This window comes from Ziziphus jujuba, chromosome 7, assembly GCF_031755915.1.
Source record: "Ziziphus jujuba cultivar Dongzao chromosome 7, ASM3175591v1".
NCBI lineage: Eukaryota > Viridiplantae > Streptophyta > Magnoliopsida > Rosales > Rhamnaceae > Ziziphus > Ziziphus jujuba.
Window position 1 is genome coordinate 3,787,844 of NC_083385.1, and position 17,030 is coordinate 3,804,873.

Sequence of the window (17,030 nt, forward strand, 5' to 3'; positions counted from 1 at the left end):
ACGTGTTTGTATACATGCAAGAAAAACTTAATTAAAGCTATAGTTCAAAAACTGGATATAATTAAACGTGGGATAATGTTTGAGTGTATATTATTGGTCATCCTATTCCGAATCATTCTTCATATATAGTTTTTTGAAAGAATTCCTTTATCAACGTGATTTATAAATTGAATTTAATATTAAAAAAATATTATTTGTTATCACTAGTAAATAATTATTAATAGAATTATTATGTATCAAATGGTAATTTAAATATTATTATTAAAAAAAAATCATTTTTAAGATTTTAAAATAAATAATAATAAAATTAAATATTTTAATTAAAATTTATTACATAATATAATAATAGATAGTTATCACTGATAACAAAAACAAAACTCTTAATATTATTCTCAACTAGGTAATGTTTTTTTTTTTCGTTTATAAATATAATAAATTTCATATGGACTAATATGGATAGAAATTGTCTGTATTTGAACAAAGTTTCCAATATAAATAAAATTATAGTGATACGCTCACGTTCAACTTAGGTACCTATTAAATATGAAATTCACGCTGTGTCAAAAACTATGGAATTAACGTTCATTTAAGAGAGAAGTGCACTAATTTGCATATTGGAATTGGCCTTCAGCTCAAATTTTGAAAAAAACAAATTTAAGTAGGCAAGTAATCTCATCCATAATGCCTGATATAAAAGACAGGAAATTCTCTTAAGTGTTCCTTTTGATCTCCTCTATCAAAAGTATTATTTTTTGGATGGTTTCATATATTAGTAATTATTAGTTGCCTTTTTTCCCTTAAAATTTTGTTTTCTAAAGAGCTATACTTACCAATTAAGATTAATTTCCTTCAATTCGTTTGACATAATATTTTCAATATTGCTGCTGACCCAAGTGTGATTAAATATTTAAACTTGCGAATTATATGACTAATTCTATGTATACCAATGAATGAAAATAAAAACTTAAAGCAGTTCGATCCACACATTGGTTTTCATGCAGAACCTTGTTTTCAATTTTATCCTCTAGTTGATTAGTTTGATGTGTAATTACATGTTTATTACTGTATGATAATTGATATAATAATTATCGAAAAATGAAAAGGAGAATATTTTTGTCATCGGTCATCCCATTGCGTGCCTAATAGCTACCTACCGATCTCTACGTACCAATTCTCAGAAAAAAAATTTTTAAAAATAATAATAATAATAAAGGAGGAAGATCTCCACGTAGCAGAGACCCAGCCAAAAAGGTCAAAGCCAAAGTTCGGCGTTCAAAGCCACAACGAGACCCGCGCTAATCTGAGACGGCCACGCGTATGTCGGTAACTACGAATGTAACGGCCCGGTGAGAAGATGACCTCAGCTTGAATAAGGGACCCACCCGCCGTTCACTTGAATGGAAAGTAACGTCCCAATTTTTCCAAATAATCGAAAAAAACATATTAAATAAAAAGTTTTTGGAAGAAGAAAAAAACAAAGATTAACTACTTCTTATTTTTTATTTAAAGAAAAAAAAAATTCAAAATTTAATTTTACGAGATTGTAAAATTAAAAAGAAAATAAAAATCAATCTGTTACAGTTCCTAACGGCGCGTCAACCGCGCCGTCCGGCACCTGTCCAATCAATGTGGTGTGAAGAGGAAGCATCGATAGAAGCTTGAGTCCCACCAGTTGAGCGACAAGTGTCCTGCTTTCAAGCTGCCGTAGTGGCTGTGGTGACCGATTGCTTACGTCGGAATAGTAGCATACATCTAACCTCCTTTTTTCTTTTTTTCTTTTTTGTATTTTTATCTCTTTTTATTAAAGCATTTATGAATAATAATAATTAATGTAATAAAACTTTGTTATTTATTAATTAACAATTTATATAATTTGATTGTGGCCGTCTTCGGAGGAATGAAAGAAGGGAGTGACCCTACGCTGTCTAGGCGTTTACTTAACCAAAATTAAAAAGAAAAAGAGAAAGAAAAAAGAGAAAAGAAACTGTATAATTGTGATTGTGTAAATTTCTGCGGGGATTTAACTTATTACCTATCCACAAAAAAATAAAAAATAAAAAATAAAAGTAAGAAAGAAAAGGGATTTAACTTTTGTTTAAACGAAGAGAAACAACTTTATATGTTTGTATACCTTTTTTTTTTTTTTTTTTTGGAATAAATCTATATGTTTGTATGCTATATATATATATATATATGTGTGTGTGTGTGTGTGTGTGAGGAAAATTATATAAATGTTCGGCTAGTAAAGAAATATGACGATGAAGTCAGAACTAATGGTTGAAAAATTTTCAAAGGAATTGAAATAATCGGACCCCTCATGCCCGTCAACCAGCGAGGTTTGTATGCTTCTCAATGATTGGGGGGATATGCAGTGTTTCATAGCCCTCGAGATTGGAGTTTTATTTTATTTTATTTTATTTTTTGTATATATATATATATATATATATTTTTTTTTTTCCTTCTGATTAATGGCCTTTGTTAGCTTCTTCCAATTAGCTAAATCACAAAAGATTTTTTTTTTTTTTTTTTGGGACTAAAACTGCAAGAGTATTGAATTTTAAGAATTATATGTGGGAGCTGAACTGTAATATCAATTTTTTTTTTTTTTTAAAAAAAGAAGACTTCTCGAAATGTTTAAGGCAAATAATTTTTTTCTTTAAACCTCAACCTCCATATCTTAGAAGTCATTCTTACATCAAGTTGTCACAGTTAAATACACTGTACACTTTATAAATGTGCTCGTTCTCTTCTTGCATACTATGATAGAAAGTTTTTAAAATTTTGTTATTTATTATTATTATATATATATATATATTTTTTCATTTTTTTCAGGTATCTCAATTAGAGATTCATTGCTTTCAGGTCACTTCATTTAGAGGCTTTGTTTGCTTTAGCCAAATACCGATAGATAACTTAATTAATAAATAAAATTGCCTAGCAGACACGTTTCTTAGAAACAAAATTAATTTTGCAATAATATTTTAAAATTTCAATTACCATTTAATTATAATTATAGCATTTATTAAATAGTATATTATCATCAACTAACATCGTTTTCATGTATCATGTTCAAGTAACACTGACCGAAAAGATTTGAAAATGGTCCGCTTGTGTGTGGAAATCATAATTAATTCATTAAATTCTTTTAAGACTGTTTAGTAGTGTTTTTCAATTAGGCCTTGCCTATCCTTTTGTCAACAGCAAAGTTGTCAACAGCAAAGGTGCCTCATGGCTGTGGCCAATGATAAGTATATTTACGAAATCGTACGTGCACATATCCATGACTTTCCCCACCCGTGCGGTCAAAACTTTTGTTAAAAAAGTCATTATTTTCATTTGCTTTGCGAATTTTAAGTTCAAGAAAATATTTCTTAAATCACAGTATGTCGTCTAAACGTGCGGCAAATGAGCAGCAAATAGTGGTTAATTAATCGGAAAAACTTTATATAAAATTAATAAAGGAAATTCAAAGGAATCAAAGAAAGATTTTTTGGACCATACCAATCATGAAATAGAACTTTTACTGTAATTAACTAAAAGAATACTTTAGAGTCTTTTTTTATCATTATTATTTTTTATTTTACGATAGCTTTAGAGCCATGTTAGTCAAACTATCAAAAGGTCCGTTATATTTACTGTCCTACTCAATGTATATAATATATAATTTATATTCTGATAATGCAATACAGTTGGATCAAAATTGAAAAAGTTATTTCGCTTAGCTAATTTCGTCATTGGTAGTTGTAGGAGAAGGGAAAAAAAAAATGATAATTTTGAATAGAAGGCATATGAGTACTCAACACTCATTTTTAGTAGGCTAGACCAATAATTATATCTGCTTAAGACCAAAATGAGCATGGCCAGATCATAATAACCCGTTCCGTGATAAATTTATATACATGCATTCACACTAAATGTATTAGAGAAGGCTTACCCTGCTTCAAATTTAATTAATTAAATAATTCCCATTTAATCGCTTCTTTTAGCTATCCGTGATTGTCGAAATTCCAAGATTAGATGAAAAAGGGACATAAAACTCCTTTTTTTAAAAGGGACATAAAACTCTATATGTCAAATATTAATTAATTGAAAGTTCATAAATATCTGTACAATTAAATAAGGAGTATCAAAATTGAACACGTAACACACATAAACGCACACATACATATATATAAATGTACCATACATAGTACATATGCCATTTTTTTAAGCTTTTTTTTTTTTTTTTTTTTAATATTACACTATATTTTGCAGTGTGTTTCCAAAAATTTTGAAAACGAAAAAGAGAAATGAATGTAAAATCATAAAACTAGTAGTGTTTTTTCAAGGGGGAAAAAACGCTTGGTGGTGGTGAATGGTGATGATGTTAATTCTTTTATGAGTATGTAAATTGGTCCACGGTGTTGAGTAAAGATTGAAGTCATCAAAAATTCAATTTCATGACAATCATGCTTTCTGAGGTGTCTCTTTTTGCAGAGGCAGCTCCTTCAACTTGAAGCATCAGGTTTCTCACATGGGTTTCTCATGTCTCATCATCACTTCTCTTTGCCTCTGCCCCCAAACCTAGCTAATCCAAGAGAGTCGGTGCTTTGTTTTTCTTGACATACCCAATAATGCTCTTCTCGTTTTAACAAATTAAATTGATTTATTTACTTATTTTATTTATTTGCCCATGCATCATACATATCAAAAGCGTTTTCTTCAAGCTATGACTTATTTTTTTTTTTTGGCCTATGTCACATATCCAACTTTCAAATCATAGAACTTTCTAAGCAATATATTCTAAACTTTCCCATATGGGCCAGTTTCAACAAGATATTCGCATAATTTTCAATATGTGATCTTCTTGAATATGGCGCATATCCTTCACCGCCATCATTTCTCATAATTAAATGGTTTTAGCATATTGTGGCTGAAAAGGGAACCTGAAAATTTTCACGAGAAAAGTTGCACTCAAATTCTTCAGCTTGGTTAATAATTATATTATTTATAAAGTTGACAAACGTCTGACAGCTAAGGAAAGCCGTGTGTTTAATTTCCCTTAATACTAACAATAATTCTAACAAATTGGGTCAACTTCTGATTATGTCAAGCACTTTGAAAAAATTATAATATGAATAATTATCATTAATTTAATTTCTCTGTTCTTTAATTAAGAGATTCAAACATGATGAATCATATGATGATCAGGTAGATTTACAATTTCTTTATGGAGTAATTTTGTGTAGGCATGCACTAACCTTTGATGTCAAATCTAAGAATTTTGAGAGAGATTCTGATCTTATATGCATTAGTAAACATGAAACTGATCTTAGCCATCCTTGTATGCCCAAGAAAATTGGTAGCATCCTCATATTCTAATACACTACATATATGTGTATACAGACCTTTACCTAATATCCCTTGCACCAAATTTTGTCGATTTAGTTATGTTTCGTGTAAAATTATTTTGCCCACACCTATCCTTCTTGTTTGCTGAAACAGCTAGCTAATCGTTCTAATCTTATATAACTTGGATGGTGTCTTATTCTGATCCATCTTTCATCTTTAAACGATTAATGAACCATAAATTAGAGCCAATTAATATCCAATCTCCCCCGTTATAAAATCGTTCCGAATTACTGTGTCAACCAGTCTACCCTGCACTGCAGCCTTTTCCATCGTCCCTACCTGCATACATAAAGACCCTGATATATATTTTTTTTAATAATTAGTATTAGTAGCTGTACAATTTGGCAGTGCCAAATGATAAGTACAAGAGGCCTCCGTGTCGTTTTCTACAGTGGTCTTCATCTGAGATTCAATTTCAATTTCTTTGCCTGTTGACCCTTTAATTACTTTATTACTTTAAAGTACTACTGCTTCCTGGAGGAACGGCCCAACCCACCCATATTATCTGCTCCATAATTGTAACAACCCACACATATTTTCTTCTAGTAGTTGTACATATCATATAAATACATTTATTTGTATATATGACAAGATAATTGACATTTTCCTCGATCGACATCGAAATGGTAAAATTCACCAACAACTAATCCAATTAAAGAGTATTGATTACAATAACGAATTTCAGGGGACTATGTTATTCCACTTAGGTATGTTATTAAAGGAAATGGGCCAGAAACTTTTTGTTTTTTTAAGTCAACTACCAGTTCCAGCCATTAATTTTATGGGTTCAAATTCAATCATAATAAGTCACTCCTTTTATCACTTTTCTAAACAGCACTTGTCTATTAATCAACTTAATAATTTTTTTTTCCTACCCTCTCGGCTACTACTTCAATATTAAAAACAAGAATTTTACTACTGGCAATCAAAATGAAATTGTCATGTAACTTGTATATATGTTAATTATAGGCAGCTGGAACTTTGGATGAATTTGAATGAGAAGTAGGTACTCTCAGAAAACTGAATGAAGGCTTTGCTTTACTTCTTTATAATCCTGTGCTTCCTTGAACGTCTCCTGCACGCTCCTTATGGACCAGACAAGGGGCGTACGGCGCGGCTCTCTGCTTTGGCTTGGCAGCTTTCCATACCTATTATTTCTGTTTTCTATTTAATTACCGCTGCTTTATATATATATATTTTTAAATCCCAGGGCCATAAATTGTTTGGTTTTAATTAATATAATTACGAAACTAATTAATAGTATGGACATTTTAATTTACTACGCATTTAAATACTTGCTCTATTTCTACAAACATGCAAATTGCATAGCTTGAGGTAAAAAGAAAAATAAGAAAATAAAATCAGTTCTCAAAACGAGTATCTGAATTCTTAGTTTCCTTTAAGGGTAGGTGGAAAGGTAACCGACAGCTACCAGTAAACCAACCAATTATCTAATGCAAACCCAACATGGGTATGCCTCCAGAATCATTGCACTGTCACAGTCCTGTAGCAGTCTGAGTTTCTTCAATCATGTATTCACAAAAATTATATTATAAACGAAAAAATTACTAGTAAAGGTGAAAAGGGGAAGAGTATGACGGAGTTGAGCAATGTGCATGGTTTAGATGGAATTAGATTTTTGGTGATGTATTTTGTATTTTCATTTTCATTTCCAATTCCATTTTCCTTCGCAATTGGAACAGGAAAATAAGTTGCAGCTCATGAACTCCTCTAGGACTGGATTTTAGAGAGAGAGAGAAGTTATGGACCATTCCTATTTTCTGAAACAGAGTGGACAAGTGTGGGACCCATTTCTTTTAATGTACACGTGTCACGATATGATGAACAGTAAATATAATATATATATATATATATATATGAAACACATGGTTTTTCGTGCTGGTCAGTGTTGGCTTTGAGCTTGAGTTGACTACCTAGCCTGTGTCTGTTCCATATGATGCCACGCGCCCTTCCTTGTTCTATATTCATAAAATAAAATCCCCACACTAATATATTTCCTTGTCAATTCCGTATACGTTTTTCTTTATTCTTTTGAGAAAGAAAAACTTAAGCCAAGTGATTCTCTACGTAAATTGTAAAGGAAAGTGGGTCAACGAAAAGGGTTCTTAACGTTTGGTCACAAAAAAGAACCAGGTAAATCCATTAATGGAGTTCAAGAAAAAAATTTGCCTTTTTCAACAAATTGAGAACTGTCATTAATGATCATTTGTGAAACTAAATCTTTTAGCAAACTCTTAAAAGAATTTTAAAAAATTACTAGGCAGGGTAGTTTGAGCTTAATGGCTAATGATTATAATCATCTCAAAATCAAACCCTGCCTTTTTGTAATTAATTTCCCTTTTCCTTTTTATTTAAAAAAAAAAAATAGGGATTTTTTTATATTAATTTTTCCTTTAGTTTCCTTTAGTTTTAAATGGCAAGTATGAGTTTCCAAATTTGTGATTTATCCTAAAAAGGGCGATTAGCAGGAAGTAATCAAAAGTAGGCAAGTATAATATTTGCCATTTTCAGTAAAAACAATGGTCCCATGGGAATGGTCAATCAGTCAATCCAAGTTTGCCATCATATCTCCTACAACTGGTTAAAAAAAAAAAAACCCCTCTCTCACTCACTAGCTAGTCACTCCTGCAATTACTGTTTACTGACCCCAAAGGGTGCAGTAAAACAGTGCACAAGGAGAAGAAGATATTTCTTATTCCATGCATAAATATTAAATATACAGTATGATATAATAACCTACATCCATTCATCCACAGGAGTATGCAGTGCAGGAACTCTCTCCTTCTATCTCACTCCGTGTCCTGAGAACTGAGAAGAGGCAGAAATGGAAATGACAGGAGGAATAGATGGATGGAAAAGATAGGATGTTTGTCCCACGTGGGGTTTGCACGTGGCTACAACTGCGGCGGTTGGAAGTTGATACTGTCACCGCATGTATGTTTGCTTCACGCAAGCTGCTCCATTTCCCCTCCTCTATGCTTGCCGTGGCTTTAAAGTTTGAACCAAATGCACCCTCTCTCTCTCTCTCTCTAAAATAAATGCTCAGCTCAATAAATAATAAATACCCCATTCAATTATGGAAATCCATCTTACCCTTCAGAATTTAGGTGATTTCATTTTGAACCAATGCATTTTCCATAGATAGGTACTTGTAGGTACTTGTTGTAAATTAATTGATTCTTTTTTAATATGGCTCTCGAAAGTTTTTGAGTTAAACTACTAGAAATTAAATTAACTTAGATATCAAAACACAACACTTTAATTTCTTCACGGCTAATGAGATTAATTTAATTAATATAGAGCAACGTATGCTAATTTTGCCCATTTTTCTGGTGCACTAGCAGATTAACTAATTTTTACGTCATGGACAAGTTGATGGAAGAATCCAAGGCAATTTTTTTGTAGCATGTTTTCAAGGTCAGAGATTGAAGGTTTATGACTCATTCTTTGAATTAGAAAATGTCACAATTCCGAACAATATTTTTAGGAAATGACAATTGTTTGTTACGTTTACTAGTCTACATCCCGAAAAGAGAGATTAATTAATAGGAAAAAAAACACAAATTAAATTGTAACAACCAGTGTCCTATGTTATGACCCACCACCTAAAGTAACCAGGATTTTCACATAAAAGAATGGAAAAAACAAAAACCAAATCATCATTTCTCTAAATACCCCATTCTATCTAAAACTCCTCCTTTTATCTATTTCGCACTTTTTTTCTCGACCCCACAAACTTATAATCTGAGAAAGGAGGAGAAGAACAAAACCACCAGCTCAGCTTTGGCTGATCAAAAAATATGCATAGGGAGAGAGAAAGAGTGATGATGAGTGGAAATAATGGAGGTGGGCCTTGTGGTGCCTGCAAGTTCCTCAGGAGAAAGTGTGTAAAAGGTTGCATATTTGCACCCTATTTCGACTCAGACCAAGGCACCGCTCACTTTGCCGCAGTTCACAAGGTGTTTGGTGCCAGTAATGCCTCCAAGCTGCTATTGAGGATTCCAGCCCACAAACGCCTTGATGCTGTTGTTACTCTTTGTTATGAGGCTCTCGCTAGAATCAGAGACCCCGTTTATGGCTGTGTCGCTCACATATTTACTCTTCAACAGCAGGTCCGTCATAAGCTAGCCCTTCAATCCCGTCTTTCTTTCTTTTTTTTTTTTTTTTTTTTTGTTCATCCATGGAAATTTAAAAAATTTTAAATTATACTAAAACTAAGCATATATACATATTTTCCTTGTTTATATAGTTTATAATAATTTTTTTTAAAACGGGGAAGAGTTTGCATTTTGTAATCGGTGGGAGACATCCCTGATCTAAGTGATCAAAGTTGCACCCAACCCACGCGCGTACGCAATAAAGATTTTCTTGCTGTTTTCTTTACCTAATTTTCTAATTCGCTAGCTTCTTTGTTTCTTTGCACCACACGCGGTTGGTTTTTGTACGAATTTTAATGGTGCATGAAAATCCAAGTTGGTCAAGATTCTGGGTTTTGTGTAATTTCCTAATCCCGATTTTCTTCCCTGTAGAAATTCTCCAGGTTTCTGAAGTTAATAAGTTCGGGGTAATCATACTAGCTCTGCTTCTAGAAGCAAACACCATTTGTGTAGAACTTGTTGATCAACTAGGATCTTTTACATTTTTACTACTACCAAAGACTGTTAATATGCTTAGAAGATTCTCGGTCTCGCAGCGCTGCACTTTCTAGGTCTAATATTAGCAAAAGGAAGAGATTCACAGCCAAGTTAAAATTTTAAGGCAAAAGATTTTTCACTTCTGGGGAGGTGTTAATGATATGGGTTTAGATTTCCAATTAAAATTGCTTGAAAAATTTTCCATACCTTGTACTTTCTAGAGAAAATTTATTAGGGTTTTCAGCAATCTCTCTCATTAGAGATCTTCCATTTCCCACAAAGATTTTATGAATTTTATGCTACCTAAACTTGCGCTTTTAATTAGTTTCACCCTTTTTTTTTTATTTCATTTTTTTGGTTGTCTTTTGCGTGAGAGAGAGAGAGAGAGAGAGAGAGAGAGAGAGTGAGGGAGGAGGTGGCGGCTTCCATGTATAGGGGTAGTGAAATTTGTCACTAAATGGGGTCTTTGTTACTTGCCGGAGCTACCAAGCAAAAATATTAAGCTAGCTGGGAGCTCTAGAAATATTCAAATTTAATACTTTTATTTTGACTTTCTTAACCCCCTTGTATTATATGGCTGAGACGAAATATATATTAATCTCATTGCATTTATTATCTTTGACATTTTTGCATTACAAATAGTCAGATTATTGCTTCCTTGCTCGGATAAAAAAGGGCCCTACCACATGTGAAAATTTTTTCAAAGCCAAAGTAGATATTGTTTTTCTAATCACGTGGACGTGTTTCTTGCAAGGAATATGCATATATATAATCTTTGGTTTGAGTTGGGATAATATATATATATATATATATATATAAATAAAAAAAATGAAAAAGAGAGAGATTGTATAACTTCATTATTGTGGTTCCATATATAAATCTTTAGCTTGAGTCAAAAACAACTTTTACTTAAACAGATGGAACTGGCAAAGTATTGTCATCTTGAATGTCATCTTTCAAGAATTAAATATAGAAATGCATCGACTTCTTTGCGGCCGGTTGGAGATAAACATTAACACGTAGATTTTAATTAGTTCTTAGCTTTAGTTAGGCGCATCCCCATAAAGCTTTGATTATGTTGAAGTATCTGCTTTAAGTACTAAAAAGGAGAGGGATAGATTCGCACAATTACATACTAATACTTTAATTATTCTAAGATATTATGATGGTTGAAATACATGAATTTAAAGTTACAATTTATCAAATTTGCGAAAAAAGATTTTAATGAATTTCGAGAATTTATTGGGCTGTTATTATTTGATTACCTAGAAAATTTGTGAAGAAATATTGATTGGTTGGTGTGTACTGTGTAGGTAGTAAATCTGCAGGCAGAGTTGGCGTATGTTCAGGCTCGCCTTTCAACCCTGCAGCGGTTACCACCAGCTGTGGCTTCTTCTTCACCTATAAGTTTGAATTCATGTTCAGATTTGGTATCGTCAAGTTCAGCCATGTCAATGCATTTTGATCCTCTGCAAACTCAAGCCTCCACTGAAATGACAAGTTATTTGAGTCCGTTGGATCAAGAAATGATGAACGATGGAGATCTACAAGCATTAGCTCGAGATTTCGTCTGTCGGTATCTGCCTGGTGTAAGGTTTCGACCTTCCACTTCTAATTAATTGAGAATTTCTAACACCTTTTTGATCTGAATTTGCGTCTTTGTACGCTTTTCAGGAAAAATACTAGCGCATTTTTATGTTTGCTTGTCAACTTTCAACTGTATCTCCCTCCAATTCAAGTTCAGCATATGTTGAACCATGAATCTTGATCTATCACTTTTCTCTTTTTCTTTTTCTTTTTTTTGTTGCCCCTAATGTTATGGATTTCTTGTGCTTAAAATTGATGACCCATTAATTTTTGGCTTGTCCATCATGATTATAGATTTGTTTTCCTTTTGCTGTGAAAAAATTTAATTGAACATACGGAAGGAAACCGTCAAATAACGAATATACAATATTACATTGCTACCTTTTCTTCTAAATTTAGAGTATGGAATATCATAGTTTAGGTTACCAATTAATAAAATGTTCATTTAGTTAAATTTGTTTTCAAGTATGGATTTTGTTTATTTTTCAAAACACAAGGTAATGCTTCTGTTTGTCACCGTCCAAATGATTCAAATGCAGTGAGTTGCCCCGTAGGCCTACAAAATGCTTTCTAAGAGGCCCACATTCATAAGGCCTGGGCCGATATAAAACCCAACTAAGACGCATCCCAGTTTCAATTTTCAACTTTCAATAAACGATTTAATTAAAAATAAACAACTTTTATAGGTCCAAGGAAAGGATTCCCAAACGACTTGGCAAACTCCCCACATTGCAAACATTTCTTTAGATTCTCTCCAAGTTCATTGTTTTGTCAGTAGTTCTACTTCATAGATCAAATTTTCAAACAACAACAACAAAGTAATTTGCAATGTTCAGAATGTATATGATTACATGCTAGACAAATTAATCGATACCTTTTCTAAACCTCCAAGCAACAATGAATAAACCAACCCTCAAGATGTGTCAATAGTTTTACCTTTGTGCCAGCTATTGAGATCGAGGTCGTCAAAGCCATAACAGAAGCCATAACAGAATATGCAGAAGCAATCCTCCCGCTGTAAATCTACTACCAACCATCCATCATATGAAAACTCTTCCAAGATAATAATCAAACTCTTCATCATAATCATACATAAGCAAGAAACAAACAAAATGTGCATGGAATTGCATTACAACACAGGCAAAACAATTTATATATAACTCAATAGTCACTTTTTCTTTTTTATGTAACACCTCGGGTGTCCCATAAAAACAGCAAGTTAAACAACGGAGGATGTAAATCAAGCTGAATAGACTTTCAAGCAAAACCTTATGATGTGCATAAAAACGAAGAAAATGTACATTTCTCCTAAAGTATAAATAATAAATACACCGACTCAACTACATAAGAAGTTAACTTTAAACCAAACAGTGGTATGAGATTTACCATTATCCATTGAAATCAAGGCAATATGAAATCATACACTGAACAGGGGAGCACCTATATATATCTTCCAAACACTTTGATGATACAAGGAAACACAATAACCTTCATATCTTCCTTATGATGTGCACAAAAATGAAAAAAAATATACATCCCTCGAAGTAGATTAATAATAAATATACCGACATAATTGTAAAGGAAATATAAAAGCTGTGAAACATTGCCTTTCAACCAAACAGTGGTATGAGATTTATCATTTTCCAATTAAATGAAGGTAACATGAAATCATACACTGAACAAGGGAGCACCTGTATATCTTCCATACAGTTTGATGATACAAGGAAACACAATAACCTTCATACAAATAGCCTAATCGACTGGCGAGTAAGAATTGTTTATGGTATGATTGGTTACATAACTTCATACAGAGAGTTCATCAAAGCTGAACGTGAGAGAAAAAGACAAGGCGAATACAAGTCAAAAACTAAAGGAAAATTAGAAATCTCATCATGCAACAATGAGAACTGACAGTGAGCTGCACAAATATTACATTCAAGAATGACATCAAAGAAGAAACGTTGAAAAAACTACCCGGCAATATGACTGTCAGAGGAACCAATCCGGAAAATCTAAAGTCCTGTAAAGGGCCAGAAAATGGTTAACAAATAGTTATGAATCTTTATGGGCAGAAAGCCCAATTGGACTATAATATACAGTACCACACACAATAAAGGAACCTCAAAGCATGTAAAGAGGTTCCAATCTTCTGTATACATAAATGTACAACCCCTTCCAACTTAAGAGGAATCACAAACTCATATATGTTAGGGAGTCTTAGCCAGCTCTTCAAGGAAGACTAAACAATCTCTCCATGCCTGAATCCACTATCCCCACAATCAGCACTAGAGTCCAATCCGCATGGAGAATCATACCATTTTGGATTATCTTGGTAGAAACTATCAACCTGTATACCGACAAGACCTACATCTGCCACTATACCCTCATCATGTCTTAAGGGCTTGGTTAGCTTTGTATCCTCACAATCAAGGATACTCTTCTCATCAAAGTTGCTACATTTCAGCCACTTTTCAGACTTACAAGTATCACTCAAGAGATCTTTTTGATTCCTACAATCTGTCCTCATCTGGTCCCAAGGAACAACATCACCAAGAGTTCGCCCAAAACTATCTTCATCATCCTCAATCAATTCAGTGTCCTTGCCATCCCCATACATTCGTTCATGGTGGTGATCACTCCAATGTGCCAAATCATCCTCCCCAACCAACACATCATCTGAATGAGGCTTGTCCTGGAGCAACCCTAGAGGCTTTGAACACTCATTCCCTAAATGTCTAACTTTATTCACAATATCGCACAGCTCTCGAGACACTGAAGCCAACAGCTCTCTTGGGACTTTTGCAATTTTTGCTTCTAACATCCCAACTTCCCCCCTCAATTCCTGCACCTGATGCAAAACGGAAAGATGTAAATTCCCTTCCTCCTTTCCAATCAGCCCAAAGCCCTCATTCTCCATTTCCTCACTCACTCCATATACTGTATCTTGATCCATCAAAAATCCGCCCTTGTGACCCACAACTCGATGCATAATCCTTGCATTTCCATCCAATGGCCCAGGCTCATGCCCTGAATGCACCGCATACAACTTAAACACAGCCACCCCTTCCTCTTGATAGACAAAAGTCTTGTCCTTATCATTATAATTGGCAATGGGCACAATGGCCCGAATACGGAATCCACACCCGCATCGCTTGGATGCATAAGGTTCCCTCTTTAAAATTTTCGATTTCTTGGCAGCCGGTTCGCCTGCCCTATGACAGGCATAGTCCTTGACCTCAGCCATAAAGGGCTTATACCTAATATATTTCTGCCTTATGCAAAGCACGACCTTGTGCTTGGCAGCCAATTGTTGAAGCCTATGGGGCACTTCTTTAGCAGGAACATCAAAAGACTCAGTATACTCAAATCTACGGCGTTTACTCCTACCTGCTGCCCCAGAGGAAGCAGAAGAGCAAACAGGGCAAGCAGCAACACAGACCCTAATGTAACTTTCAGGAATGCCATAAAACTTAGCACCTACGGTCCACACCTGCTTAATCCTATCAATGGTATCCTTAAGACCTAAATGCTTTAAATCACTATCAGCATGGAAGCTCATCACAATGTCCTGCCACTGATTAATATGGGAAACGAATTGCTGGGTATTGTTCTTGAAGCAGAGGAATTCATTACCGTTTTCGTCGACGTGAGGGGCGAGCTTGTCCTGGATTCGCTTCCACGCGGTTAGGTAAGCCGTATCCTCGTTGCGGTCCTTCCAGACGGCGCGCCATGACTTGAGCACGGCTCTCGGCGTGGCGGCGCGGATCTCGGCCGGGGTTGCCAGGCGGTGCTCGAGGAGGCAGCGAATCATCAGAGCGTGTGAGTCCGGGTTGAAGGTGTAGAACTGGGAGGAGATGTGGGGGTCGGGGCTGATATAGAGAGGTGGGTGGGGTGGGGTTTTGGGGGAAATCGATGAGTTGGGGTTGGGGTGTTGGTGTTGGTGTTGGTGTTGGTGATGGGTGGAGACATCTTCGTTCTCGGACGAAGAGTGGGAAGGCGAGGAAGACGATGAGGAGGAGCGGAAGATTACGATTTCGGGAAGGGAAAAAGGAGGGTCGTCTTCTGGGTTGGGAATGGACGGCTGAGATTGCGTTTGGTGGGAAATGATCTGGGGATGTGGACCCAAATCATGGTGGTGAAGGTGGTGGTGGTGGTGATGGTGGAGATGAGGATGGTGATGGAATAGATCCTCCTCTGTTTTGCTGGGATTCATGGATTTCGAAGGAGGAGGAGGAGGACGAAGAGAGAAGAAGCAGATGGGAGTGAATTTTCGCAAGTATCTATTTTTATTTTTATTTTTTTCCTTTTATTATTATTATCATTATTTTTTCTAAAGCCTTGGTCAGTGTCTGTGACATTTTATGGCTCAAGTGTTTTTTCTTTTTTTTGGAAAAGGTCTAATCCCCTTCTTTTACCCCTCCCCCCCCCCCTTTTTTTTTTAATTATTGATATTGATTTGTGTGTGTGTGTGTGTGTGTTTTTTTTTTTTTTTTTTTTTTGGTTTGTTGTTTACTTGCTTTGTTTTCTTTTTCTCTTTTTCTTTTTTATTCCTTGGTAGTGGAATATGATGGACACGGTTTATATATATATATACGTATGTATATTTCTATATACACACGTATATGTATTTCCTTGTAAGTATAATTGATGTCAACCTTTTTTTTTATAAATAATAATAATAATAATAATGGATAATTTATTTGCATATAAACAAGGTTAAATGTTTATCTCACCCAAAAAAAAAAAGGTTAAATATTTATTCATCCTAATGTAAAACCCATATCATTTATTTTAAATTATGTTCTGATTTTGAATTTTTAAAAACTAAGAAAAATTTGAAACGCTTCAACATCCTATATGTGCAACAACCTATCCATGCCTAATATTAGTCAAAAATTATAATAGAGTTGTTAATAGTTTTGCAGATATGTTATTCTTTTTAATCCCATATAAAGGATCTAATTTGCTAAAAGGAGCACCATCCATCATGCTCACTTTATCAAAAGAATATGTAATAAATTTTAATACGGAATTAAACACTTTTTTTCTTAAAAAAATCATTTTTTATATTTTTGATTTATATATATACACAAAGCAACTGATGATAATGCTTGTCCTACATAAAGTTTGGATTCTTGTAGCTCTTATAAAACTAAAAACAAAATTGACAATTTGACATATTCTGTGGGCATTAGAAGATAGATGAGAATTTTAAATCCCATGACAAAGAAGATGCAAAATTGGACCCATAAAATATCATTTAAACAATATTTTTATATATCATTTAAAATTTATAAATTCAAAAAAAAGAAGAAGTTGTGTTTGGGTGTTAGAACTACTAGATAAGGGTCTGATTTTGATCCGAAGGCCATGATTTGAAAAAAACACCTTTCCACT

At 34.0% G+C, this 17,030-nt stretch overlaps 2 protein-coding genes across 2 annotated transcripts; one reads left to right on the top strand and one right to left on the bottom strand.

Annotated features, from left to right (window-relative positions):
- The first annotated feature begins 9,038 nt into the window (after positions 1 to 9,038).
- On the top strand, positions 9,039 to 11,839 carry LOC107405081 (LOB domain-containing protein 19). The gene is made up of 2 exons (XM_016012088.4): positions 9,039 to 9,524; positions 11,360 to 11,839. The coding sequence occupies exons 1-2, from the start codon at positions 9,213 to 9,215 to the stop codon at positions 11,663 to 11,665; spliced, it is 618 nt and encodes a 205-aa protein (XP_015867574.3). The 5' UTR covers positions 9,039 to 9,212; the 3' UTR covers positions 11,666 to 11,839.
- A 1,402-nt stretch (positions 11,840 to 13,241) lies between these two features.
- On the bottom strand, positions 13,242 to 16,016 carry LOC107435700 (uncharacterized). Its single transcript, XM_016047329.4, has one exon. It carries the CDS (start codon positions 15,844 to 15,846, stop codon positions 13,873 to 13,875), a length of 1,974 nt encoding a protein of 657 aa, XP_015902815.3. The 5' UTR covers positions 15,847 to 16,016; the 3' UTR covers positions 13,242 to 13,872.
- Positions 16,017 to 17,030: the final 1,014 nt, after the last annotated feature.